Source organism: Gnatocerus cornutus, chromosome 6, assembly GCF_029298725.1.
Source record: "Gnatocerus cornutus isolate USDA-ARS CGAHR chromosome 6, icGnaCorn1.1, whole genome shotgun sequence".
In the NCBI taxonomy this organism is placed as follows: Eukaryota; Metazoa; Arthropoda; class Insecta; order Coleoptera; family Tenebrionidae; genus Gnatocerus; species Gnatocerus cornutus.
This window is the reverse complement of record NC_142238.1, coordinates 9,702,940-9,730,670: the sequence shown is the minus strand read 5'-3', so window position 1 is coordinate 9,730,670 and position 27,731 is coordinate 9,702,940. Positions and strand designations below refer to the sequence as shown.

At 34.6% G+C, this 27,731-nt stretch overlaps 3 protein-coding genes across 5 annotated transcripts in view; 2 read left to right on the top strand and 1 right to left on the bottom strand.

Moving 5' to 3' along the window:
- Tomosyn (syntaxin-binding protein tomosyn) overlaps positions 1-15,971 on the bottom strand; it is a 71,215-nt gene extending 55,244 nt beyond the window's left edge. The window contains exon 1 of one of the 2 annotated variants that reach the window (XM_088038562.1): positions 15,586-15,971. In XM_088038562.1, coding sequence (XP_087894688.1) covers positions 15,586-15,741 — 156 coding nt within the window. In that variant the 5' untranslated portion in view covers positions 15,742-15,971. The remainder of the gene's footprint in view (positions 1-15,585) is intronic. The other variant, XM_088038563.1, reaches the window with a different exon arrangement.
- A 1,868-nt stretch (positions 15,972-17,839) lies between these two features.
- LOC148172715 (uncharacterized) lies at positions 17,840-23,203 on the top strand. The gene is made up of 5 exons (XM_088039792.1): positions 17,840-18,784; positions 18,835-18,845; positions 19,006-21,665; positions 21,777-23,000; positions 23,061-23,203. The coding sequence occupies exons 1-5, from the start codon at positions 17,840-17,842 to the stop codon at positions 23,201-23,203; spliced, it is 4,983 nt and encodes a 1,660-aa protein (XP_087895918.1).
- A 1,784-nt stretch (positions 23,204-24,987) lies between these two features.
- On the top strand, positions 24,988-27,024 carry Coprox (oxygen-dependent coproporphyrinogen-III oxidase). 2 transcript variants are annotated; one of them, XM_088038541.1, is made up of 5 exons: positions 24,988-25,075; positions 25,130-25,229; positions 25,332-26,116; positions 26,166-26,335; positions 26,382-27,024. In XM_088038541.1, the coding sequence occupies exons 2-5, from the start codon at positions 25,156-25,158 to the stop codon at positions 26,499-26,501; spliced, it is 1,149 nt and encodes a 382-aa protein (XP_087894667.1). In that variant the 5' UTR covers positions 24,988-25,075; positions 25,130-25,155; the 3' UTR covers positions 26,502-27,024. The 2 variants fall into 2 exon arrangements, with proteins under 2 accessions (XP_087894667.1, XP_087894666.1); XM_088038540.1 differs by having other exon boundaries at positions 24,988-25,229.
- Positions 27,025-27,731: the final 707 nt, after the last annotated feature.

Below are 27,731 nucleotides of genomic sequence, written 5' to 3'. Positions count from 1 at the left end.
TTAGTTGGTTAGGTCGTTTTTGACAAATCAGTTTTGACAGGTCTGTGCGGATATATTCATATCACACTAGTGACTTTTACTTTCGGAAATGGATGTATGAAAACAAAAGTCCCATTTCTTCACAGAAAGTGGAAAAGTATCAAATTGTAATACAGTTTCCTTATACACACGCACATGAAAACGAAATCTATTTATTATTTGCGATGATAGGTAGGTATACGAAATTGATATGTCAATGTCAAAGTATAAGTTTATGTTATTTTTTTAATAAAACTTGGCATAAGAAAATCGTATCAACCCAAATTCCTATGATTATGTTAGTCATCTCATCTAAATTATAAACTAAAAAAAAACAAAGTTAAATTTGGATACACTTAAATGCGAAGCAAATTTTTTGTTATTTATCCACTCCGTCATTCTCCGTTATTTATTTTAAGCTGACGGCTCGAACTAACAAGACATTGTCTCCTGTTTTGAGTAATATTGCAGAAAATCCTGGAAGTGGAAGCGGAAAATGTTTCCGTCTTGTTAATGCAGAAATATTCTAACGAACGGAAACAAGAAAACAGATATCTTCGCTCTATCTAATATTTGCTAAACACGTAGCTTTGGATTAAATTCAGCAAACGAGGCATCGTAAAACACAACTGCGATTAGGATCTAGACTTGGACAAGCTGGTCAACAAATTCTATTTAGACTCCCGCCGATGCCTTTATCTTACACGTGCCCTAATATCTGGGACAGTTATTGAGCATTATTAAAACGAAAACTCTACTTGAAGGCTATGAAAACGATATATTAGAGTCATAAAAAAACATTATTGGTAAGGAAAACGTTCGACTAATGAAAACAAACCACCGCATTCCAATTTTCAGCTTTTAGTTTTCAATGAAAACTTCCACATAGTAAAACACCACATTCAAAAGGTAAAAGCAATCAAACTCTTGTTGTTTTAAGAGTGACGAGTCTTAAAATGGACTAAAATAAACCATCCATAGATTGTTAGAAAATAAAAGCTTCGCCAGACCGTTCTAACAATTATAGGTGCGCATAAAGCAACAAATAAATTTTTATTGCAAAGACAAAAAATAGCTAGTTTTCTTTTATTTGATTGTTCATCGTTAACCACACTATTTTGATTACCCAATTAGAAACAAATTGCGAGCAATTAAAACAATACAGCTCAACCATTACAGCTGCAACAAATCGTGAAATTTAAAATTGTAGATGAATAGTTACTAAATAAAGTTTTATTAAAAACTGAGCTCAAATTAACTCAAATTAGTAACTCAAATTTTTAGTTAATTTCACACAAGTTAAGAGTGCTTTACTGTCTTAACACAGCCACGGGCAACTAATCTCATCAACTAGAAGCTCTCCTATAAAAGCGATACTTTTACCGTCAAATAAAACCAAATTTATCATCCAATGTGTTTCTGAAGACGATAAATTGAACGAAATACTCGCAATAAAATAAATTAAATAAAACCAAAATGTACAACATCCTAAACCGACTCGATATATCTATAAATCCGCTTATTGGGGAGTTATCGATGCATTTTATTTTTGTTACGTCTGAAAATCTTGCAGCTAGAGCGTCAAACGAACAAAGAGTAGTTTTATTATTATTACAACGATGGCAGAATTTTAATACGAATATAATGTAGAAAAAAGCTTTACTCTAATCTCTAATCACGTAACGGCTTCACTAATTTTGGTAACTCGTTTGGCGCCTCCACCAGTTTTACATAAACCTAAGCGAATTATTAAAACTCGGATTTTGTGTATGCTTTCAAAAGCGCGGTTGGATTTGCCATTTAATGGTGTGGACAGTGTGACTTCTGCTGCTTCTGTTTGTTTAACTTTTTCTTGTTTTTACGGAATACTATAACACTCAATGTTGTTATTATTATTGCTTTTATGACCAGTAAAATGAGCTTATCTTCACACCTACGTAGATAATCTCTAATCTAATCCCCAGGCAGATTGGAAATAAAATATCCATAACTCCGTGTTATTACGGTTTCTAAAGGAGCCGCCATTTCTGCAAGCCTCCCTCGAGATCTATTTTCCGCCCGCATCCGTATAAAGTTTTGTTAGTCGAAGTCGTTCAAACAACACATAATGTGGTTAGTCCCTTCAATAAACATACCGCCCTTCCAACTTGTTACTTGTCTGGATCAAAATAAAATAATTAAAGCTATCGAGAAAGTTACAAAAATAACCTGAAATTGGTGACATTAACAAGATACCTGTTGCTCTGACAAAACACAATATCAATTATTTTCTTTTTATAAAAATCCTCGTTATTTCGAATTCGCTCCCAAACCGTTTTCATCTCTCTTTCAATCTCGTATTGATACTTTCATTACGGTCCAGATAGCCCACGATGAATTATAAATGACGAAAAGATTTCCCATCTTTGTGCTCAGTGAGACCTTGGCCAAGTTCTTCCCTTCTCTTGGGAGAACTCGGAACCATCAATAAATCGAACGCAATATTTCTGGGTTTAAAAGAGGATAGGTTCGGAAAATAGAGTAGCCCGCCTATTCAGCCAGAGGCTCGGACACCGGAAAGTCGATAATCTGATGCTGTTGTAAAAAAAACTTACAACGTTGTGTGAAAATCACACAAAGACGGAAAAGCATCAAAGGGCTTCATCGTGGAGCCAGCGTCGGATTATCTAGACAGTAAGACAATGCCTTCAAAACAAATCATTTGTTTTCGTGGAGCAAAGACCAGAACGTTGAGGCTGATATAACTTTCACAAAGGAAAATATTAAAGGACGAATTTTAACACGGACAGATTAAAGACTTCAGAGCCTTTGCAAGGAAAAAACATCAGTTTACGATATCAAAATCAGGAAAGAGTTTAAACCATCCACCTGAGTCGTCTTTCAGATTCTTTTACGAATCGACATGTATTGTTGTCAAAAACATAACGAGCCAACTGAAACGACATAAACGATTATTTCGGTGGAAAAATTCGACATTTATGTTTCACTTTTTGCTTTCCAACATCTATTCATATGGAATTAAAAATTGTGTCCAAAAATTAATGAATAAATTGATGTGGATAATGAAGAGCTTGTTGAGCAAACTACTAAAATTTCTTAAAATTATCTGTCTAGTAGATAAAATTTGATTAAAAAGTTTGTCGCAGTAATAAAAAAGAATCAACTTTTCAGTTTCCTCCAATTAGAATACTAACTGACAACCTATGTTATAAACCCTTAACAACATTTCTCAACTTGAAAACTTGGCCTCAAAATAAGATCAAACAGTTTCTAATTTTCCGTCTTAATATTTTTATCCGAACTGCTTAAAAGACTTGAAACTTCAGCATACCCTCGAGTTAAAACCAAAATATTTTCCCGAGAGTCAAAGCGTATAAAAATTTTCGCCATTAGGAGAAAAACTGCTCATTATTTGAAATTTACTACCATGTTAATAAATGTAGAGTGGAAATACGACAGAAACTCCTAGAATATCATTTCAAGAAATTAAATACACTTCTAAGCAGCGGTTAAACCTCGCTTCAGTATCAAATCTTCGTTTCTACATAAAAAAGTTCATCTCCTTTCGTATTACTTTCCAATTACTTTTCTCAAATTGCTGGTTACCAGAGAAAATTCCCTTATATTTTTCAAAACTTTCTCAAGTACCTATCTTCAGAGATGTCTGAACTGATGTCGCCAACATAAACATTTATCGTGTAAACCAAACAAAATTTCAATTAGTTGTTCTGAACAACAGGAAACTAGAGTACACTAGAGGCAAAATTAAATTAGTATGGTTCGCGTTCGGTTCAATAAACGATCTGGCATTTTATCATCCAGGACGACAGATAGGACATGGCGCCTGTAGAACCCATGATCGGCTAATGTCCCGTCGTGACCGGTCACATTACAACAACATCGTCGCCGTCGGGACGCCTCCGACGGCATAATTGTATGCTAATATGTATGGAGTCGCTTATCCGTTTTAATGAACAGCTCAACACAAATTCCGGGAGGGACTATATGTCAAAACAATCACAAACCACAATCAATGAACGTCACGGATATTTTAACGCCAGGATTTAACATCAAAGGAATATTTTTTCTAAGATTGTGCGATGACAGCTTGCAGAAAGCTACTATTCAAAGTACCCTTTTTAATAACAGACCTTTATATCTGGAAAGTTTTTAGAGACAGCTGTCAGAACGAAGATTTCTTAAAAGATGTAAGCCCTTCATTTTAAAAAGCCTGTCTATGAGAAGTTCAATTAATTTTATCCCCAGCCTAGGTTGAAGAATGGGAAAAAAATGTTTAGAAAAACGTAATCAAACAGGATGTCACGCTTCACCCTTATTAATGAAGCCGAATCCGGCATCGAAATTTATCAAACCGACGCTAAAATATCGGTTTGCGAGGCTAATTGCGAAACTTCTTCCATTTCAAAGAGCTGAAGGCCAACTCGACCGAATTCATTATCATCACTTAGCGTGTATTTGCAAAATCAAGATTGACCTATCTTTCAATCACTTTTCAAACTTGATCGTTTCTCTAAAATTTAACCGCCTTGTCAGCAATCGATGCCGGGCATTAATTAAAAAAAATGCATCAGCATTATTGTCTCTACCAGTCAATAATCTCATTTAATATTCTTTGCTTGGATAATCCTGCTGATTTATAGATTCTGACTAATCAATTTAACTGCAATGCTGAAATGAAAAACGTCATCAAGCTTTCATCTGACATTTTCAGTCTACAAATAAACTTCTTCCGGGTAGTGTCTTTGGCATTCAGCAGACGCGTTGTAATAATTATGGCACGAATAATCAATGAAAAGTATGAATTATGCACGTGTGATTAACGTGCAAATGGAGATTGTAGGTACACACGCCTGTAAATTATAGAACACACGGCGGAATTGCCGAACAGATTATTACTACTTCCTGAGAGTTGATCCTTACATGAAAGATTCCGAAGCTAATCCGATTAGATAAACGAATTAAATTAGATAAAGCCACCGTAAAGAGCAAGAAATGAAGTTAAAAAACAGAATAACCGGCTTTGTAATTATCCTATCAAAAGAGCAAACTCCTATGAAATGAAAATGTGTCTAAAACTTTTTCCAAATAAGTCATTACGTTGGTGAAATGTTATTTTCGGTGAAAATAAGTCAATTTAAAATTTGTATAAAAATAAATTGGAGTCTTTTAGAAACATACAAAGAAAAGGTCGTCACGAATGTAAACGAAAAAGTCAAAAAGTTGTTACGACAGAAGGGCATAATAGATCGATACAATTATAATTCTTGTAAAGATTTACGTCAAGTCTGCTTTATCAATTTCATTGGGGAAGTTTTTTTCTACTCAACTACCCACGACCCTATTTTAGTTGGTAACATGAGATCCCTGCTGACGACAGCTGAGTTAATAGCTGAAGACTTTATGGTGGTACATATTCAACATGAAACTGTGGAAGTTTCAGCAATGCCGCCGGTAATTTCCACGGACATATAAAAGTTGCTGATAAAACTTTACTTTTAAAAGAACAACTAAGTAAGTACATCGAACAATTTTTTTGGTGTAACTTTAAAACATTTCAAATTTAAATATCGATATGATGGCTCAAATTTAGCAAAATTAATTAAAATATTTCAACCGTTTTAACCGTGTTTTCAATGACTAATTTTTCAGCGAATATTGCCTCTCCGGATGTATAAATGTTTATGTTTTGACAGCCTTATATTGTTCCCATGATGTACGATACACAGAAATCATTATAATCCGGATATCAGAGAGCAATTAGTCATCAATAAACATTAATTCGTAATTTATTAAAACATTTTTTATTGAATCATTAAATCATTTTTTGTATTGCCACAAGAGCAAAATTTCTAATTTTCACTTTATACAAGAAAGAATTTGCATTCAAAGCAATTCGCTTTCAAGCCACGACAGTGACATAACGATATTTGATTTTCGATCTAAAATTATTTGTTATGGATCTAATTCAAACTTGTTGATGTATTTCTAGGTGCATTCGACATTTATTACAAAAGCACAAAACAAAATCTTGAACAATATTATCCAAGTTTCCTCTGTTTAAAAGTCTAATCAATACCAACATTCTGATGAAGACTACAACTATAAGTGCATGCAAACGTTGTAGTAGATCTTAATTATAGATTTCTTTAATTAAACTTGACAAGCTTTTGGTCATGTAATACCAAATAATCAAGCACCAGTCGTTAAATTTCCGAAAAAATTCAAGAAGGTGATATAGTTAGTTTTTTTCTAAATATTACAATAATATGGAATCTAACAAGTATTTAGTTCGAAGTTGTATGGTAGGAGAAGCTCTATCCGATTATGGAAATTGTTGGCAACCATCAAACAATGTCGTTTTTGATGATCGCATCTTACTTGACAAAACAATCAGCTCTACAACTCCAAAAGGAATTTCCGACCGAACCATATCAAAGCTTTAACATCTCAGCAACTATGAAAGCCTCTAAACAGTATAAGATAGTTTTGAAATAACCTCCAAATGCAGCAAACTTGAACAAACCGTGCTAGCAACTCCATTATCAAAGAAAATGAGGTCCAGATTTAAAGACATTACTTAGAATAACTTCCCTAACGAGAATTATTAATTAATCTTTCGTCTGAGTTTTCCTTTATTAAATTGAAACTTAGCTATATTGCCACCGCTGTGTCGTCTAAAGTGAAGGGTTGAGTACAAAGACTAGGCTTCATTAACAAAGTAGCCTGTTTAAAACAAAATTTTTAAATATTATAACTCTCGTTTTGCACCAACCCTTCAATTTTGCATAATTAGATAAAGGAGTTCAATTCTGGAAAAACCGACAGTACATTACAAAACTCGCTATATTGACACACATATTTGAATGATGGGTGTCGATCACGAAAAGGTCGGCTTGATAAACCAGTCGTTTCCGACCACAGATCGATGTAAATACAAATTAACTTTTAACAGTGATCCATTAAAGTTTTCACCAAAAAACGACCATACAAACGATTAGAATTTTAGACAACGCGTCAGCTGACAAAACTGGTGTGAATTCGTACCAATCAGAAATGAGGAGGAAAATCGTGCATTGGGAGCACAATCGTAAATTATATAGGGAAAACTACCAACCAACGCGAACAACGATTTTATACCCGAAAGGGAAATCAAATGCTGTTCCATGGGACCCCGTCGACCCCACTTTCCACTATGGGAACAATTAATCTTGAATAATACATGGGCGCAACGACGTTTATACGCGAAATTGCGTCATGTGTCATCGACATTGTGACAACGCCAACAACCGCGCATAATTTGCGAAAGGACCGATGGACGGACAAGTTGGACAAACGACAGCATGTGAAGAAAAATAGTTCTTTTTCCGGAGTACAACAAAAAACCATCACGACTAAATTACAACTTGAACAAACAACGCTGATTTCACAAACTGTATTAAAATCTCCATCCATCAACCGGATTCAAACTTTTCAAAACCCCAAGTTCGTGATATCATACTTTTTATCTCTAGCAAAATAAAAAGATCAAATATATCGAAAAAAGTTGAAACCGTGACAAAAGTTTAAGCATGACTTTGAATTCTAATCCCCGGCGAGTAATATTGATGAAACGTCATAACGACTATTAGTAGTCAAACTCCTTAAACCGATTAATAGCACCATTCGTTTCACTTTGTAACAGAATTTTTTAATACGTCGTCTATTAGCAATTTACAACCCTATTGAGAGCGATGATGAATATTTCCAAAGCTACAACATAACTTACCAGCAGGGAAATTCATGTAAGGGCTTGGATAGTTATCAAATCGATGAGATGAAAATGGAGTTTCAGAAACAAAAATTTATCCTTCGGGTACGAGTTGGGTTATAGGAATAAAATGAAACTGAACAATAGACAAACTTTAAAATTGGTTTCATAGGGACACATATAGAATTCCTATCTTTGACCATAATTAAAAAGACGGTCTCTGGGAAATGCAAACGGAGAAACTTGTGATTACAATACAAACGAAATTTGTAATGGTAGAGCGAACAATTATCATGGAAATAACAGGGAACGAGATTCGATGCAATTTTCCAGCTACATTGTCTCATCAGACTCGTCCATCGAGTGGGAAACGTACGCAGAAATTGAAAAAGGCAAAAGTAATTGTTTCATACATTTTCCTACCTCATTACTTTAGGAAACAAAGATCCTTTCAAATGTTTAATTAATTTGATTTCATGAAATAAAGAGTAGTCTTTTAAACACGTAACGTTGCCTTGCACGTTGGATGAGATATTTCCAGCTCTCTTACAAAAGGGACTAGATATGCTCACCACACCACTGCTGCACCTATTCAGAGCCTGTCTTGCACTCGGCTACATACCACGTAGCTGGAGGGAAGTCAGGGTAATCTTTATACCCAAGCCAGGGCGTGCAACATATGCCGAGGCTAAAAGCTACAGACCGATCAGCCTTTCCTCGTTTTTACTAAAAACCATGGAAAGACTGATAGACAAACATGTTAGGGAGGAGTTGCTGTGCAATATGCCACTACATCCAAACCAGCATGCCTATCAAATGGGCAAATCCACAGAATCGGCTCTGCATCAAATCGTAATGAAGATTGAATCAGGGCTAACTGGAGGATATTACACTCTTGGAACGTTCCTAGACATTGAGGGGGCATTTGACAATGCAACCTATGACTCTATGGAATTAGCTCTAAGGAATCATGGGGGAAATCAAACATTAATAAAATGGGTCCTAGCCATGTTGACAAACAGATCAATCAACACAAATCTTGGTAAGTGTTGGGTTAAGGTCACCGCTACACAAGGATGCCCACAGGGAGGAGTTTTATCTCCACTTCTGTGGAACTTGGTAGTGGATGACTTAATACATAAACTGCACATGGAAGGGGTCTATGTGCAAGGTTATGCTGATGACATCGTAATCCTTGTTCAGGGCAAGTTTCTTGACTTGGCTAAAGAGCTCACACAAGGGGCTCTAAAGCTGGTCGAGAAATGGTGCACAGGACAAGGACTATCTGTAAACCCTGACAAAACCAGTCATGTAATCTTTACCAAGAGAAGAAAGGATCAATATGTGGCCCCAACACTCTTTGGCAAGACACTAGAAGTTCAAACAGTGGTCAAGTATCTAGGCATCCACCTAGATTCTAGACTCACATGGAGAACTCATGTGCAAAACAAAATTGGAAAAGCTACAGCAGCCCTGTGGGCGTGCAGGAGGACTGTGGGGAAAACATGGGGAATTACTCCCAGAATATTGCATTGGCTGTACACATGTGTAGTAAGGCCAATGATAGTCTATGGATCCATCGTCTGGTGGGGCGCGACGTCTAGGCTTTGGGCCAAAACTCTTTTGGCTAAAGCTCAAAGATTAGCGTGCCTTACTATAACAGGAGCGATGAAATCCACTCCCACATCGGCCATGGAAATACTGACGGGGCTTACTCCCCTTCACCTCAAAGTGAAGGAGTCAGCTGCGGCGGGATTCCTTAGGTTAAGGTGTACAGGGCAGTGGAAAAATACAACAATGGGCACAGGACATTGGGCTATCGCCCAACTTGTGACAGACATCAACCCCATCTTCAAGATGAGGGAAGATTGTATGGCTCCCATTATTGTGATCAATCACTCATATGAAGTGATAATACCTTCAAGAGAAGAATGGAGTGAAAGAACAAGAGCCATAACTCAGGGGGGCTGGACCATCTGTTATGCAGATGGCTCGGTCTCACAAGAGGGCTCAGGCTCTGGAGCTGTTATTTGGGGCACGGATTTCGGTGTCTCAACATCACTGGGTATCTATACCAGTGTGTTTCAAACAGAAACCTTTGCTGTGATACAGTGTGTTACAGAATGTAATCAGAGAGCTATTGTTAATAAGCACATCTGCTTCTTTACTGACAGCCAAGAAGTCTTGAAAGCTCTGCAGTCATGCAGACATGCGTCAAGACTTGTCAGTGAATGTCATACAGCACTGCAAAATCTGGCAAGGCGCAACAAACAAATTGTGCTTTGCTGGATACCAGGACACACAGGGGTCGAAGGGAATGAAAGGGCTAACCGATTGGCCAAAAGAGGCTCTGCAAAGGGCTTCTTTGGACCGGAGCCGGCTCTTCCAATTCCGAAAACCCTCCAGAAAAACCTCCTGAAAGAGTGGATTGAATCACTCCACAGGGAGGAATGGCAAAAGCTTGAACTGCGACAGTCTGGGCTATTTATTGATGGACCAGACTTAAAACGCAGTGAAGAACTATTGAAACTCTGTAGGAAAGACCTCAGAATATTAGTGGGACTGTTCACAGGACACTGTCCCCTTAACAAACACATGCACACAATCGGTCTCAAGACTGACGACATGTGTAGAGCGTGTATGGAGGACACGGAAACTCCACTACACATATTATGCCTCTGTCCAAATCTTTCTGAACTGAGGAAGGAACATATGGATTTTCATATTTTGGAACCATCTGAGATTCGGGAAGCACCCATAAAGAGCATCCTGGCGTTTGCAAAGACAACAGGGCTCTTATAGGTCGTCCCGTAAACGAGGATTGCACACAATGGGTCAATAGACCTCAGCGTGCGGCTCTTAAAGGGTCTCCTCGGAAAAAAAAAAAAAAAAAAAAAAAAAACGTTGCCTTGCAGTAATGTTATAATAGGATCCCGTAATAAATGATAACACAGTTACAAATATCTCATCCTATAATAATAATTAAATGATCGTAAAATGAGATGAGACAACTTTGACCCATACGGGGTTAATAGAGGTCCTTCTAAATTTTCTGCCAGCTCTCTCAATTTATTATTGACAAATTCCCAGTACAAAGAGCAGTTTACCGTTTCATACAGCTATCAAACGTGGTCATTAATTAGGCTAATCTCGGCCCAAGTTCAGAGTCTTATCGCAATTTCCTTTTATAACCACATTGTCCGATAGCAACTACTGAAAAACGCCAATATTTCATTGCAAACTTCCCGAACCTTTTTCTTAAATCACATAAATAACAAAAGCAACATTTCTCTAACTCTCTTTGAATTACAACTTCAGATAGAACAACTTCATAATTATTCATGAACACCGCTTAACCCGTTGAAAGTTTTTCACAAATGAAGCGAGAAATATCTTTTGCTAACAGGTCTCGCGTGAGTTAACACCTTTCGAAAAGATCAACTCTTTGAAACGACTGATGTGATTTTAATTACAATTTAATTCGATTAAAACGCTAGCTGAATGAAATCATTGAAGATTCTAGCTGTTTACAGGATGAGTCGAACGGGAATCTCATCAGGAATTCTTTACCCTCAAACGAAAAAGTTACTTCAATGAATTAAAATTAAAATATCACTGGAGAAAGGGCTTTCGTTTTAATTTTGCCATTTAGACAAGATTGTCGTTGTTTTGGAATGAAATACAGGCGGATAATAAAATCACAGGATGTCTAGAATATCTAATAAACCGTGTAGAAAAATACACACACGAAGTATTAAAGGACGACTTTGACACTGTATAAATGCATCATTGGAACTCATCTTCTATTTTTAACCACATGTACCTAATTACAACAACATCATTTACCGATGACCAAGCTTCTGACCTTCAAACATCGTCTCTTGCAATCTTAAAAATGAAGCGTTTAAAATAGCAATATTTTTATTTGGCATTTTTAACCGTCGAACTCAAATCGCAACAATTTATTATTCGATAGAACTTGAAAGTAGGTTACTTCAAACTCTAGGTCTGTGCTGTAATTTGTTATCTACATAGAATCTGTTTTAATGGTTTATATTTACATGCTATCCAAAGTTTAAATACTGAGATTAAACACGTTACGAGCAATGTTCAAAAAGTACAAATCTGAACTGGACGCCTAATCTCACGGTCAATTTCAAGAACTGAACACTACAATAGACAGATTTATTTCAGTGGAACTAAAATCTGCAATCAACAACCTCATTTCCTTCGACCCTCATATACGATATCGACGTAACAAAAATATCCAAGATTGTGATTAAGCAGAGGTTCTACAGCAAATTAAGGTGTACAGGGTCGTCGAAAATGTTTGAAAGCAACATGCAATGTGCCGATTAAAAAGATATACAACGAAAATGTTGCAGTATTTCTTTCTTATTTAGATGTCATGTCGTCTGAAACCCAGAACGATGCCTGCACTTGCAGAAACGATTGAGTTGAGTTTTTGTCCGCGCTCGGTGACAGCTTTGGAAAGAATAAAATGAAACGTGTTTTAAGAATGAAAAAGAAATTGTGACTCGAGTTGATACTGAAAGAAAGAACTACTAGCTCGATACTATTTACGCTTCGAAAATTCGACGGGGAAAACTGATTAAATAATACATAGCGCCATCAATCAGTATTGTTATAGGGTCAGATTTTATCAACGCATTTTCGCAACAACCTAATGGTGTATTAATTTATCAAATTACTTTATGCAGGTATAGATTTTCGATTAAATTCGACGCCAAGTTTCACACTTGGTATTCAATGAGACGTGAATAATGTAAATTTAACTGCCACTTGCCATTCCCACGCCAATGATTCCAAAGGATATCGAAAATGCGGATGAAAACGATACAGCGATTTAAAGAATACCCAAATCCTTTAGGACTCAAGTGGTGGGTGTATCAGTCTCCGGTGATCTTTTGCTTGGCCAGCAAATTTGCATGAGCGACTTGGAGAAAACTGTCTATGGAATATTTTACAGGCTATAATTACAAAATATAACTCACTGATAACGAAGATAAATATGCTAGAAGCCTAGACCCACTAACAAAAATATATTATTTAGATTTATGAATGTATTATTTTATTTTCAACGAAATGTTGAAAACCTTTGAAAAACAAGTAAGATAATTTGTTTGGTGATAAGTTGAACCAACAAATAGATGCATTAACTTATTGACTTATCAACCTTATCATCAGGTTTGAATTTAACTAAAATCTAGTTCTAATAAGACCTATTTATTGTTAAAAACCTTTGAAAAACAAGTAAGATAATTTGTTTGGTGATAAGTTGAACTAACAAATAGATGCATTAACTTATTGACTTATCAACCTTATCACCAGGTTTGAATTTAATTAAGATCTAGTTCTAATAAGATCTATTTATATTTCATGTATATATTTTATCATGAAAAATTTGGAATTTTTGATATCGTCAATGCATGTTGCACCCCAATAAGGACTATCAATTTGTCTATTGAAACGTGAATTTCATATAATTAAAAATAATTAAAAAAATAAGAACAATACAATAGTTTTTATGACAAATGATATTACAGTTTGAATCGGTTGTTTCGTATTGTGTTTTTTTTTTTTCTGTAATAGAAATACGAGAACTAATGCATATTGGAAATACAGATACGCGTGGATCATATTCGATAAGCTTTTGAACGAAGAATAACAGACGTGGGATTTAATAACATTATTATTGACCTCGAAAATAAGCGTTTGCCGCATTAGGGGTTGAGAAACTTGACATAAAAGAACGAAAAAAAAAATTGCCGCACGCATTTTTCTGTTTATTTTGAGTAGGTTTATTTACTTTGGTGGAGAATCTAATATATCCATCCGGAAATTATTATTGGAACTCGAACTATGCTCAAGACGCATACTTTTATAAACTACCTACGTTACACCCGTTTCCCCAAACTTCAAAATTAATATTTTCGCGTATTTAATAATAAATTATAAGAGAAATAATCTTTACGTAGCGGTGTGAAACCAAATCCTTATCTCTCAACTGGCTTACTCTAATTATAAATGGGAACTTCAGAAGGTATTAATTTGCCTCTTTAATGCGCCAAAAAGTCTTATAAAATCAATTCACAGTACGAAGTCTGAATAATTCTATATCCGTGGTAATTAGGTGCTGATCTCATCTCTAAAGAAATCATTTACATCATTTTTTGACAAGATTCCTATTGGGAACCGTTTGAAGCAACTATCAAACATAAATAATCAAGTTAATATGATTTAAAGAAAATTACAATATCAATGCAAATTACGTGTCAAAAGCATCAGCAGCTTAAATTTATTACTCATAAGAGAATATGTCTACAAAATTAAAGGGGCGTCAAAATATCTATATGTCAATGATGCGATCAATTAATTTTATAATTGGGGCCAGGATTGATTTGTTTCTATTCCCTAGTTGGTTACTCAAAATGAAAACAAAATTACAAATAGTGTGAAAGAGAAAGAAAAGACTTTAATTAAGACTGCTAAGTGCCTGGTTTGCGATCTTTCAGCTTTAATATACTTCCAGCTCTGTAATTTCCGAGGTCGCCAGTTCTTCTTCCGTTTTGACGCTTCTTTCAGTGTCACCAACTAGCAAACACATATGATTTGCAATTGATAAATGTCTGTTTGTACCTTTATGCCCAAAATTACAAAATAGCGCAAAAATTAGTTTGTTATACTACTCGTAAAAATCAAAACAGAAAAGAAAACAAAATTGGTATAATCAAAGCAATTGGTAGTTAGCTGATCATACTAAAAACAATCCCAAACAGTGAATCAAAGTTTGAATCATTAAAACTGTCAAATTATAAACTGTTTATTTAATTAATAAAATTAATTAGTATTTGTTCATTTAAAATGCTCGTATTAATTAATCGATTGCATTGATGAAATTTTTATTAACGTTCTAAACAACCGTTTGTTTATAAAAGTAATCTAGGGTCTGTCTCAGATAATAAAGAAGTTGAAGCTCAAAAAACGGTAATTTTAAAACGAGAAATCTTTAAAAATCAATTAAAATGATATTGCCTAGTTAAAATTTGTGTATAATTCATTCCGAGAAATATGACAAACAATAGAAGAGAACTGCCATGAGGATAATGAAGAGTAGCGTTTAAAACAAAACAACACCACTTAATTTTACGATTTAATTGCGGTATTGTGTACTACATACGGGCAGATATTACATTTTGAAATAAACAAACTCAAACATTTTATTAAAAATCTTTTTTGTATTGACTTTAATACCGTTTTGTAAACAATAATGTTAAATAACTCCCATTATAAATATACATACATCAAACTCGTTCAAATGATCTCAAATTACTAATAAACTGAAAAATATTAAAATTTAATTTCTGTTAGTTTTTTCAGCCTTTCAGTAGGCAGTCTGATATTACGGAATAATAATCTGTATCTTATCAGGTTAATAATGTGTAGTCTTTTATTGATATAGGCGCGATGTGCCAAGTTTGATGAAAAACTCTTCAATTTATGCACGCAGTAATTGCACGATAGAATAGTTAATTCTTAAGAGCGTAAAACTCATTTTTGCCTTATCTGCCTTTGAAGTGTGAGCGGTTAAAGGGTATTGTTGGTCAAAACTAAAACAATCGTAAAGTTGCGGTTACGTAATCAGACGTAAAACCAATTAGTGTTATTTGTATAACCCGCATAGTAATTTTCTGGTGTAGTGATAATTGCAGTCGATAAAGACAATAATTGCCAGTAGTAAAAATAAACATTGGCGAACCTAGTGAATGGGAACTTACCCTTTTAACTTGGAAGTGTTCTGGACGCAAGGTCTCTTGGATCTCTTGGTCCGGTTTGGCCTGCTGAGCCACGGAGGTGCGGAAGTTGTCCAAAACGCCTTTGAACGTGAACTTCTTCATGACGTCGCGTCGATCTGGATCCTTGTCGCGTCTCATGGCACCATAATACGTTGAACTTTTTCAAATGCAGAGAAAATGGTCAAAAATCGCGCCGTTTGCAGATGGATCACACCATTCTGCAGCAAAAGTATCGACTTTGGCTGAAGACGTCTTGCACGAACCGCTCCGCGAGGTACGGACTTTTGGCAATGCGCCTTGTGCCTGGAACTCCGGCAGGACGAGCGTCGCGACGCCACGTTATCCTGCAGTCGTCGATCTCACCGACCCACGGGATCCTAGCGAAAAGTCAATATTGGGATGGTCGAGCTACGTCCACACGCTGCTAATTCTGCGCCATAAAGATGACGATAACGCGCAAGCCGGATGGCGAATTCACGGACACCATAGAACACTGATGGGCATGACCATGGACATACACCATGCTAGGAAACACAGGAAAAGTCCCGATTTTCGGAAGGATTGAAAAACCCGCAGCACTTGACAGATCAATATGACAGAAAAAATACCACATGTTGCTTTGCGCAGCATGGTAAGACAAACGTCTGAGTGAGTAGGCCGAGTTGCGCATGAAACAGAACGAAACAGAAGATAATGGGCGTTTCTATACTCCCACTACAATACAAAAACAAGACGAGCTTCTAAACAGAGCGTGTCAGGAAATTCCTTGACATGCGTACTTGGCAGGGAAAATAAAAAGAATATTTTTGGGAGATTTATAAAGCTTTTTAAGATCCAATTGTTTTTTTATCAGTATTCAGTATTTTTATGAATAAAACGGTTTATATAGAGCAATACATTTTTTTACCCTTTAACTGTTGTAGACGTATCTGTATGTACATTTTGCCATTTTTCTCAGAAAATGCAAATCATAAGAATTTAAAATTTTGGGGACAAAAGTGAGCGGATAAGACGAATCGAATAAATAGATTCACATTTACGTGACACTTTCGGTTATGCCACCTTGCTTATTTTAAATAGAACACCCTATATTTTATTGCATTTTTATTTTACATGCAAATTGAAGATCAGTTTTTATATACCGTGCTATACCTAAATTGTATCATTTCTGAAATATCTCAATTTTTCAAAAAAAAAAAAATTTGCATTACAAAAAAAATATTTCCACAAACATTTTTGAGAATTTTTTATTTTTATTAGACCTCCAAATTTGTTTGTAAGAGATCCACATAAAATTGAATTGACACCATTCAAAGCATGCTTAAAAAATTTAAAACAAAATAGTAAAAACATTTCTTTTTTTCCGCATTTTTAGTAGGAAATAGGTGTCCAATACATAAAGTTAATGCAAAATTTTATTATACGTTTGTATTGTACCTATTTTCCAATTAAAGTGGCGATTTTGAAATAGATTAGAGAGTACTTACTATCGCGGAATTTAAATTTCGAACATCACTTTTTGACATGGCAATGTAAATCAAGCTTTATTGTCATTGTGACTGACATATAAAGTAAATTTCTGACACTTGCTGAGCCTTTTATAAATTTTAAGGTTATCGACAAAGGACAGTTTACAATTTTTAAACATCAATCAATTTGATGTTCAAAATTTTGTTTCCGCGATAGTATCTCTGAAAGAAAATTTCACTTCAATTTTCTTTTACAAAAATCAAGATATCTCTGAAATGGTTCAATTTAAGTATAGCACATTATAGGTACATAAAGTCACCCTTAATTTGGATGTGGAATCAGAAAATGCAATAATACATGGTGTTCAATTTCATGTAAATATTATAATCAATTCATGCCTTGTATTGAAACTAAGGAAAATAGAGATTCGAAAATAAACAAGCAAAATGACAACACGTTTTTGAATCTTTTTGAATAAATACGACTACAAATTGGTCAATTCGAAGCCGGATAGCGATACCAAATACGTTTAGTCATCGTCTGTGCATTGTGTCCCAAAATCTGAAAGCGGAATCCACATCGAGACGTTTGGCAGTGAACTTCCTGCAAGGTATCCAGCTCCATCATCAAACCAGACCAGAGACAGACGAATACAGAAAGCTATCGAAGATAAGTCACAAGTTTAGACAAGGTCAGCCCTATCCTTTATTCCTACCCATTCCTGGTCCATATTGCCTGTTCCTAGTTTTGTTTAACCAATAAGGAAATGGCTCCCAAAAGATCGGAACATAAATTAGCTTTGGCAAAAGTAAACTCATTAAATAGGCAAATGCGAGATTGTTTTGATTTTATTGAATCTTTAGATAAAGAAACTCTTAATTTAAAAAACAGAACAGAGCTCCAAGTAAGAGTTACTCAGTTAAAACCATTGCTAACTGAATTCCATAATAACTGTTCAATTTTGGAATCGTTAGATCAGTCGTTGACAGATGAGCAAATTAAATCGTTTTCTGATTCATATTTTGAAATTTTAACAGCAGCGGAATCACTACTTACTAGCCAAAATGAAGGTAAATCTGCAACAAACAGTGAACATAAAAATCATGTCAAAGTTAATTTGCCAGTGCTCAAACTGCAAAGTTTTAACGGTGATTACTGCAGTTGGCTTGAATTTCAGGATTCTTTTACCGAAATGGTACACAACAACAGAAGTCTAACCAATTTCGAAAAAATTCAATACTTAAAAATATCTTTAACAGGAAACGCTGCTTCTCTTGTTCAAAATGTCAGTATGACTTCTGACAACTATGAAAAGATTTGGAATTCTTTAACAAAACGGTTTCAAAACATTAGTTTGTTGTCACACAGCCACATAAGCGCGATTTTAAATATTACGCCAATGAAAACAGAGTCATATACTCAATTAAGGCACATTCAAGACAGTTTAAATAAAAACATGCGTGCTCTAAAAAAATTGGGAGTTCCAATAGAAACATGGGGAGTAATCATTAATCATATAATTTTTGAAAAATTTGAAGAAAACACCAAACGTGCTTTTAGTAAAATTCATATTTCAGATCAATTACCAACACTTGATGATTTAGATGAATTTTTAACACATCAGTGCACACTTTTGGAAAAAATTGATAAAACTTCAACTCCTAATAAAACTGATTCCAAAATTAATTATGCTGCACCAAATCAGAGATTAGTAAAACCATTCTTTAGAAAAACGATGAGTAACACAGCATTTAATTCAAGTCCCTTAAAATGTGAGTTTTGCAACAATAATAATCATACATTAAACAAATGTTTTAAATTTATTAAGCTCACTTTTGAAGACAAACTGAATTTTGTAAAAAAACTACCTAAACTTTGCGAAAATTGTTTAAGGTCTAATCATGTCGTGGCTAATTGTAAGTCTACCTCTAGATGCAACCAATGCAACCAACTGCATCACAGTTTACTACATCCTGAGATCCCATCCACAAGCGCTGACAGTATTGTTAATCATTCTAATTCAAAATCTACGTTAAATCAAGTACTGTTATCAACAGCTATGGTCAAAGTCAAGATGCCTTCAGGTGAATGGTGTTCTGTTCGGTGTCTTCTTGATCCAGGTTCTCAAAGTAATCTTATGTCTGAAAACTTGTGTCGCAAATTAAATATAAAAACAACAAATGTTAAACTAGGCATTGGAGGTATTAACAATTCTTTTTCTGAAATTAAGAAAAGAACTACGGTTCAAATTTACTCCGAAGTCAGCGATTATTCATCTAGCTTGTCTTGCTATGTTATTCCCAAAGTCACTGAGAGTCTTCCACTCACATCATTTAACTCAGAAATGCTCAATATTCCTACTGAACTACAACTAGCAGATACAAATTTCAGCAATTCAGGTCCAATAGATTTATTGCTAGGAGTATGTGAATATTATAAAATATTGGAAGGTCAAATGATCAAGCTGAGTGTTTCTAATGAGACATTTTTAATCAAAACAAAATTGGGATGGATTGTAGCAGGAAAAATTCCAGGACTTAAAGCCTCAACAATGAATTCAAATCACACAATTATTGCTTGTCATTCTGTAGATCATTTTCTAGAATTAGACAATGACGTTAAAAAGTTCTGGAGTTTAGATGAACCACAAATTTTATCATCAAAACTTACCCCAGAAGAACAAAATTGTGAAAATCATTTTGAATTAAATACATATCGCAATGAAGAAGGTCGATTTGTGGTATCTTTACCTTTTAAAGAAAATCCTGAATCTCTTGGTGATTCTAAAACTGTTTCATTAAAACGTTTCTTAAATCTTGAAAAAAGGCTTGATAACAATCCATCATTGAAACAAGAATACTCTAATTTTATTCATGAATATACTGAACTAAATCATATGAGTCAAATTAATCCTTCTGAAATTGAAAACGCGAAACATTATTTTTTACCTCATCATCCAGTCATAAGATCAGACAGTTTAACGACAAAACTGCGAGTCGTTTTTAACGCGTCTACGAAAACAAGTACCGAGTTATCTTTAAACGATATTTTGATGGTTGGACCAACTCTTCAAAACGATTTATTTACTAATCTTATCAACTTTAGGCAACATCAGATTGTTTTGGCCGCTGACATTATGAAAATGTATAGGCAAGTATTAGTTAAACCAACCGATCAGTTATATCAACTTATTTTTTGGAGAGATGATCCTTCTGAAGAACTCAAAATATTTAAACTCAATACGGTAACTTATGGAACAAGTTCAGTTCCATATTTGGCCACTAAATGTTTGATGCGATTAGCAGAATTATATAAAGATCAGTACCCAAAGACTTGCAAAATCATTTCTCAATGTTTCTATGTTGACGATCTTTTAACAGGTGGAAAAAACGTTGATGAAGTTAATCAGATACGCAAAGAACTTGATATAATTTTAAACTCAGCTGGTTTTGAATTGAGGAAATATATTTCGAATAATGACGAGATAGTCCGCGACATTAACACAAAGCAGGTTAATTTTGATATTCTGACATTAAGCAATCATGATAATGCAAAAACTTTAGGAGTTATATGGAATGCTAAAGAGGATACATTTCAATTTGCAGTGAAGAGTTCATTAACTCAAACACCTACTAAACGAAACATACTTTCAACAGTATGTCAAATATTTGATCCATTGGGACTGTTAGGTCCAATCATTTTGGTGGCGAAACTAATCATTCAGGAGCTTTGGCAACTGAAGTTATCTTGGGATGACAAAGTCCCTCAATCGATTGCTGACGCCTGGCTCAATTTTGAGAAAAATCTAACTCACTTAAATTTAATTAAAATTCCTAGATGTGCAACAAAAACAGATCCAGTGCAAATTCAACTTCATGCTTTTGCTGACGCCAGTGAAAAGGCTTATGGTGCAGTTATATATCTTAGATGCATTGATTCAAGCAATAACGTTTCTATTCATTTACTGTGTGCAAAATCGCGAGTAGCACCTTTGAAGAAAAAATCGTTACCATGCTTAGAACTGTGTGCAGCACTTTTAGCAGCACAATTAATGCATAAAATAATCAACAAAAGTTCTATCAAAGTTGATTCAGTATTTTACTGGTCAGATTCTATCATAACTCTTCAATGGATAAATTCTCCATCGTATTACCGAACCACTTTCGTAGCAAACAGAGTGGCATCTATTCAAGATATTTCTTCACCATCAAACTGGAAACATGTCGAATCCATAAACAACCCAGCCGACCTCATAAGTCGCGGTTGTACTCCAGACAACTTATTAAATTGCACTTTATGGTTTAATGGTCCTTCGTTCTTAAAACAAAATATGAAACATTGGCCTAATTTATTGTTTCCTATAAAAAATGAAACTTTGCCAGAAACAAAAAAGGCCTATTTACATCTTAACACTGATGTTACTAAAAAAGACAAAATTGAATCACATGAATACTTCAATTTGTATTCTTCATTTAACAAATTAAAACGCATTACAGCGTATTTGCTACGATTTAAATCAAATGCGAGCAAAAATTTGAGAAACAGACAATTTGGAAATCTTACCACTTCTGAGTTACAAGAGGCACTCACATGTATTTTAAAATTATCACAAATAGAATCATTTCCATCAGAAATAACAAATTTAAAAAAAGGAAAAACATTGAAGTCAACTAGTAAAATTCTTAATTTGAATCCTTTTCTAGATGAATCCGGGATTCTTAGAGTAGGAGGAAGACTTCATCATTCAAATTACCCATTTAACAAAAAACACCCAATCATACTTCATCCTAAACATAAACTGACTTTTATCATTATTAATCATTTCCATAAATTTTCATTGCATTCAGGTCCACAAAATTTGCTCTCACTAGTAAGAGATGAATTTTGGCCAGTGAACGGAAAAAGTCTTTGCAAACGTATAGTTCATAATTGCGTGACTTGTGTAAAAAATAGGAATTTGCCCATACTTCCAATTATGGGAGATTTACCAAAAGGTCGAACAATGTATACAAGTCCATTTTTTGAATGTGGCGTTGATTATGCAGGCCCATTTAATATAAAAGACCGGCAACTTCGAAACGCAAAGATTGTCAAATGTTACATTGCTGTTTTTATTTGTTTTGCTACTAAAGCTATGCATGTTGAGATTGTTAGCAATTTAACATCTGAATGTTTTATTGCTTGTTTACGCAGATTTATTGGAAGACGAGGAAAACCGTACAAGATTCATTCTGATAACGGTACTAATTTTCAAGGTGCTGCTGCTAATTTAAAAGAACTATTTAATTTACTCAAAAACAAGTCAACGCAAACCGTTATACAAAAAGAATTAAATAATAATAATATTCAATGGGAATTTATTCCCCCACGAGCTCCTCACTTTGGTGGACTTTGGGAAGCGGGAGTTAAATCAGTAAAATTTCATTTAAAAAGAATTCTTAGCAATGCTTGCCTTACTTTTGAGCAATTCTACACAGTTTTAATTCAAATTGAGGCAATTTTAAACTCAAGACCACTTTCGCCTTTGTCCGATAGTCCATTAGACTTAGAAGCGTTAACACCTGGTCATTTTCTTATTGGGAAATCCTTACATTCAATTCCTGACCCTGATCTACTAATTGATCTAAACGAGAAGAGACTTAATACGTATCAACGAATGCAACAATTAGTTCAGCATTTTTGGAATAGATGGCAAAAAGAATATATATCTGAACTTCAAACTCGCAGCAAATGGAAGCAGAACCATGCAATTTTACTGCAAGAAGGATCACTTGTAGTTCTTCGTGATACTGCTATGCCTCAGTGTTGGAAATTAGGTCGTATTACGAAAGTACACCCAGGACATGATGGTTGTATTCGTGTGGTGACCATAAGACTGTCAACAGGAGAGGTGATGCGACCAGTATCTCGTATCTGTGTAATCCCAAGTGATATCTAGTGTATTCATTGTTAAAATTCTTATATTTCATTATGTATTAATTTTGAAGCGCATAGCCCTTCAAGGGGGGGAATATGTTCAATTTCATGTAAATATTATAATCAATTCATGCCTTGTATTGAAACTAAGGAAAATAGAGATTCGAAAATAAACAAGCAAAATGACAACACGTTTTTGAATCTTTTTGAATAAATACGACTACACATGGAGTGTTCCATTTTAAATAAGCAAGTTGATTTCTACTTCCGACATAACCGGAAGTGCTACGAATACAGGGTATCCGGAAAGTCGCGCACCATCGTAAAACTGTATTATCGGACAATGCCATAGATCACCGGAAAAATGTTAAAAAAAAATCCATGTCTTCAATTTTTCGAGATATGAGGGATTGAAGAGTAAAAGTTTAATGCCAAAATTAACGATTTCTGAGCAATAATTTTAGGTTCAAATAAATTTTTTATCTAAAGGACATTTCGCACAAAGGCATGGTGCAAAAAAAATCGGAAAAATCTTGTAAGAAATGCCTGAAAAATTTTATCAAGATTTTTGAATCAACAATCTCGATCAGTTCATCGTTCAACGTGAAACCATAGTTACATTACTCGTTCATAAACCGACCTGAGTAACGCCAACAATACAACCGCAACGTTACTATGACTTTGAACACTAGAAATTTAAATTATTAGGGAAACAGTTCAGCAATGTTGCCATTTTCCTAATTTTCTTTTGGTCCTCCTGCGAAAACAAAGAGTCTGGAATTTTTTTTAACATTTTTTTGGTACTCTGGGGTATCACCCAATTACCCTCTTTTAAGGTGGTGCGCCACTTTCTCCGGACAACTGTATGTGAATATTAGCATTCGATTTGTCTTATTCGCTTATTTTTGTTCCCAAACTTTCAATATTTCATCTTTTGTAATGAATGAGAAAAATGTCAAAACGTATACATATATACGTTTTAACAGTTAAAGGGTTAATTTCAAAATTTCCGAAAAGTAGACCCATGAACTGAAGCTTGTATTTAAAATAAATTTGAATAAGTTTATAAAAATTTGGGGTACAATAAATAAAAAGCGATATTCTTCAAACATCTTCAATATGCCTTTGTAATTTCTGTCAGATAATAGTGAGATGAGAATTATTTATTAGTTGTTTAAAGCGAAGAGTTCTGATATTATTCTTCATAAACTAAAATTATTTAATAAAAATATTTCGATTTTGCACCCAATTTGTTGAGTGGTTACCGGTAGTTACTATAAAATATCCTAAAAACCCAAATTTATTATAATTATTATATCTGTCAAATCAAATCGTTTTGCACTAAACAAGCTCCAATTCGTGTTTACATTTGTATTATGAAAAATGATTGCTGTCGGTCAAAATTGAAGTTTTCACGCTTTTTCATTGATTGTTTGCATTATTGATAAAACTAATAACGTATATTAACCACCTGCATCTTAAATTAACCAATAAATTTTGATTATTTTTAAGTGATAGATATTTTCGTCTATGAATCATGAAGCACTTTTCATATAGAAAATTAAAAAAAAAAATTAAAAGTGCGTAAAAGTTAAAATAATGATATCGATTTCATTTGGTTGTCAGCGTTTTACTCTCCAGTATCAATATGTTAAATAACAAAAATGAAGTTGACTTGGGGTCTGTGTTGCTGTGTAAGCATCAATAAAAAAGTAGTTTTGAGATTACTTTATAAATGACCATAATCTTTTGGTCATTTTCATTAATTATTCACAAAAATAATCAATCATTAGTTGAAATTAAATACTTTTGCTACATAATTTTATTTTATGTGAAATAAACTACTTTAATAATCTTAAGAAACAACAAAATTACTATTAAAAATGTATTGAATAAAAATTTGGAAAATTTATTTATATTTTTTTTAGCGATCGGCTTGGTGTAATGTTGGCAAACTAGGTTTCCATTCAATTTCATTTAAAAGTCCCGCGCTACATTGACATAAACCTGGAATGAAGTGACTTGCTGCTTCCAACTCCTGGCAATGTTAACCTCAAAACAGCTGATTGGCACCGATCAGCATGACGTATCTAATCTGATTCTACCTTGCCGCAAACCGCTTACTATCATATCTTTCTAGAAAACACCGCATTTCCAGTCGTAAACATGCTTTTCCGAGTATTCCTGAAAAACTGCTCCTTGATTTACTACCAACGTCAACGAAACGTGTCAAAATTAAGGTAGGTCAACGCGCAAATTTCAAATAAACTGAGCGTTTATTTCTTAAAATAAACAAGTCATTATGATGTAACACTCTCAAGTATCGTAATTATATCATTCAGGAAATGTGGAACGTTTTTCGTGGGCTCATTCGCTCTATTCTCATCCAAGAAACTCATGGATGATATGAAAGACTTCATGGCACCTCCCATCACACCTCTTCGCCAACTTGAAACAGACACAAAATCAGTGAAAACACGGATGGAACTAATGATAATGCGTGTGCAAGGGGAGGTATGTCGCGCCCTAGAACGAGAAGATGACTGTAAAAAATTTCAAATAGACAAATGGTCTCGGGATGATGGCTGTGGAGGCGGCATCACCTGTGTCTTACAAGACGGCAAAGTCTTCGAAAAAGCCGGTGTCAACATATCCGTCATTTCAGGAAATTTGTCCAAGGGGGCTGTCGCTCAAATGCGCTCCCGCGGAAAGAAGCTGAAACAAGAGTCACCCCCATATTTTGTTGCTGGGATAAGCGCGGTTATTCACCCCAAGAACCCCATGATTCCCACGATGCATTTTAATTATCGTTATTTTGAAGTTCAGGATGGTGATGAAGTGGTATGGTGGTTTGGGGGAGGAACTGATTTAACACCGTACTATCTAAACACTGCTGATGTGGTGCATTTTCATTCTACGCTCAAGGAGGCCTGTGATAAACACGACAATTCTTACTATCCTAGATTTAAGAAGTGGTGTGATGACTATTTTAATATTCCACATCGAGGAGAGAGACGAGGGGTTGGGGGTATTTTCTTTGACGATTTAGACACCCCTGATCGGGAGAGTTGTTTGCGCTTTGCTACAGACTGTGCAGATTCTGTTATTCCTTCATACATTCCATTAGGTAAGGTTTTTTATCAAAAAATTCTAAATTCAATTTTTTCTTTTTACAGTACAAAGACATAAACATGCACCATACACGCAAGAGGAGAGAGACTGGCAGTTACTAAGACGAGGACGATATGTTGAATTTAATCTGGTTTATGATAGAGGCACAAAATTTGGTTTTAACACTCCACATGCTAGACATGAGAGCATTTTGATGTCATTGCCGCTACTTGCTGTAAGTCAAGCTTAATCATAACATTGATGTTGATGGAAGTTTTTAGAGATGGGAGTATATGCATAAACCTAGTGAAAAGTCGCCGGAAGGAGAACTCTTGGAAGTGTTGAAAAACCCAAGGGACTGGATAGAAAACTGCGCGTGCCATGAGCCACAAAAAAGTTGATTTGGTATTTAAATTGTTTTTCTTTTCTGTTTATAATTCGCTTTCTTTGTTACACAACTTGAAATCAATTTTATTGGGGTGTTTTTTGCATTCTCGATAAGATTCGGTTAAATCGGGCAGTTATTTTAATTTCAATTCGTTAAAAAAGTTGTTTTGTAATATTTTTGTAGTCGACTCCTCGGAATTTATAATTTCGTGCCAAAAAACCGCCATAAAGAGATTTGTAATTTTTTTCCACAAGATTTCGATTTAGTTGACATTTCTTTAATCTCAACATTAATAATAATTCTATAAAGAGGCGAGTCGACTTTAAAAATTCGTATTAAATATCATAAGTAGGTACAATTTTTTTATTTAAACATTTTTTTAGCTTCAGTTTATTGTTATAATTGACATTAATCTAAGTACATAAACTTTGTCTTGTTTTTTACCACTTTGGTTGTTTAGTAAGATTTGGGAGTAGTAAAGGGGTACATTTTGAACATGTTAAAGCTTTGATGGCTGAATAAAGCAGTACAGTTTTTTTTGGTCTTTTATTTTCAAATTTTATTTCAACATGCTTGGTTAGTGTGTTTGTCTTGAAAATGGATTCCATTGTTTCAATAATGAAAAATCAACACATAATAGGAATTTTAATAACGCAACAGGATGATAAACTTGGCTGGAGCGTTTAGATCTTCAGAAGATGATTCCAGTTTGCAATAAATGAAACTGTTTTTATTTTCTTTTTGTGTTCAGCACCATCGACACATTTGGTGATGTGAGAATATTTGAACGAAATCTGTATTTTCATGAGGAATATTAACAATGTAAGAAAATTAGAATCTTCTTGCCCAGTGCAATAATCAGAATCGTTCAACTAAAATGATGAAACGAGAACAATTTCATGGTTCAGATTTCTACTCATTAGCCAACAAATTTGTAGGACTTCAGTAGAATGCGATGACAACCAGCGAGCATCAAACAGAACAACATTTATGGCAGTAATTAATTTCTCCAGTAATTCATTTTAGGTACATTTTGAACATCATTGGCCCCATGGCCTAAATTTTGAGTATTTACATTGTAATTACATAGGAAATAAAGTTAGTATTGATTGGTCTATCGTGTCGCTAATAATCATCATTTAGCAATAATAGAAAATGGAACCGCATCGGATATTATTAACGCTCATCAGGTAATGGAATATTGCTAAACATGCTCCAAATCTGAACTTAGCAGGAAGAAAAC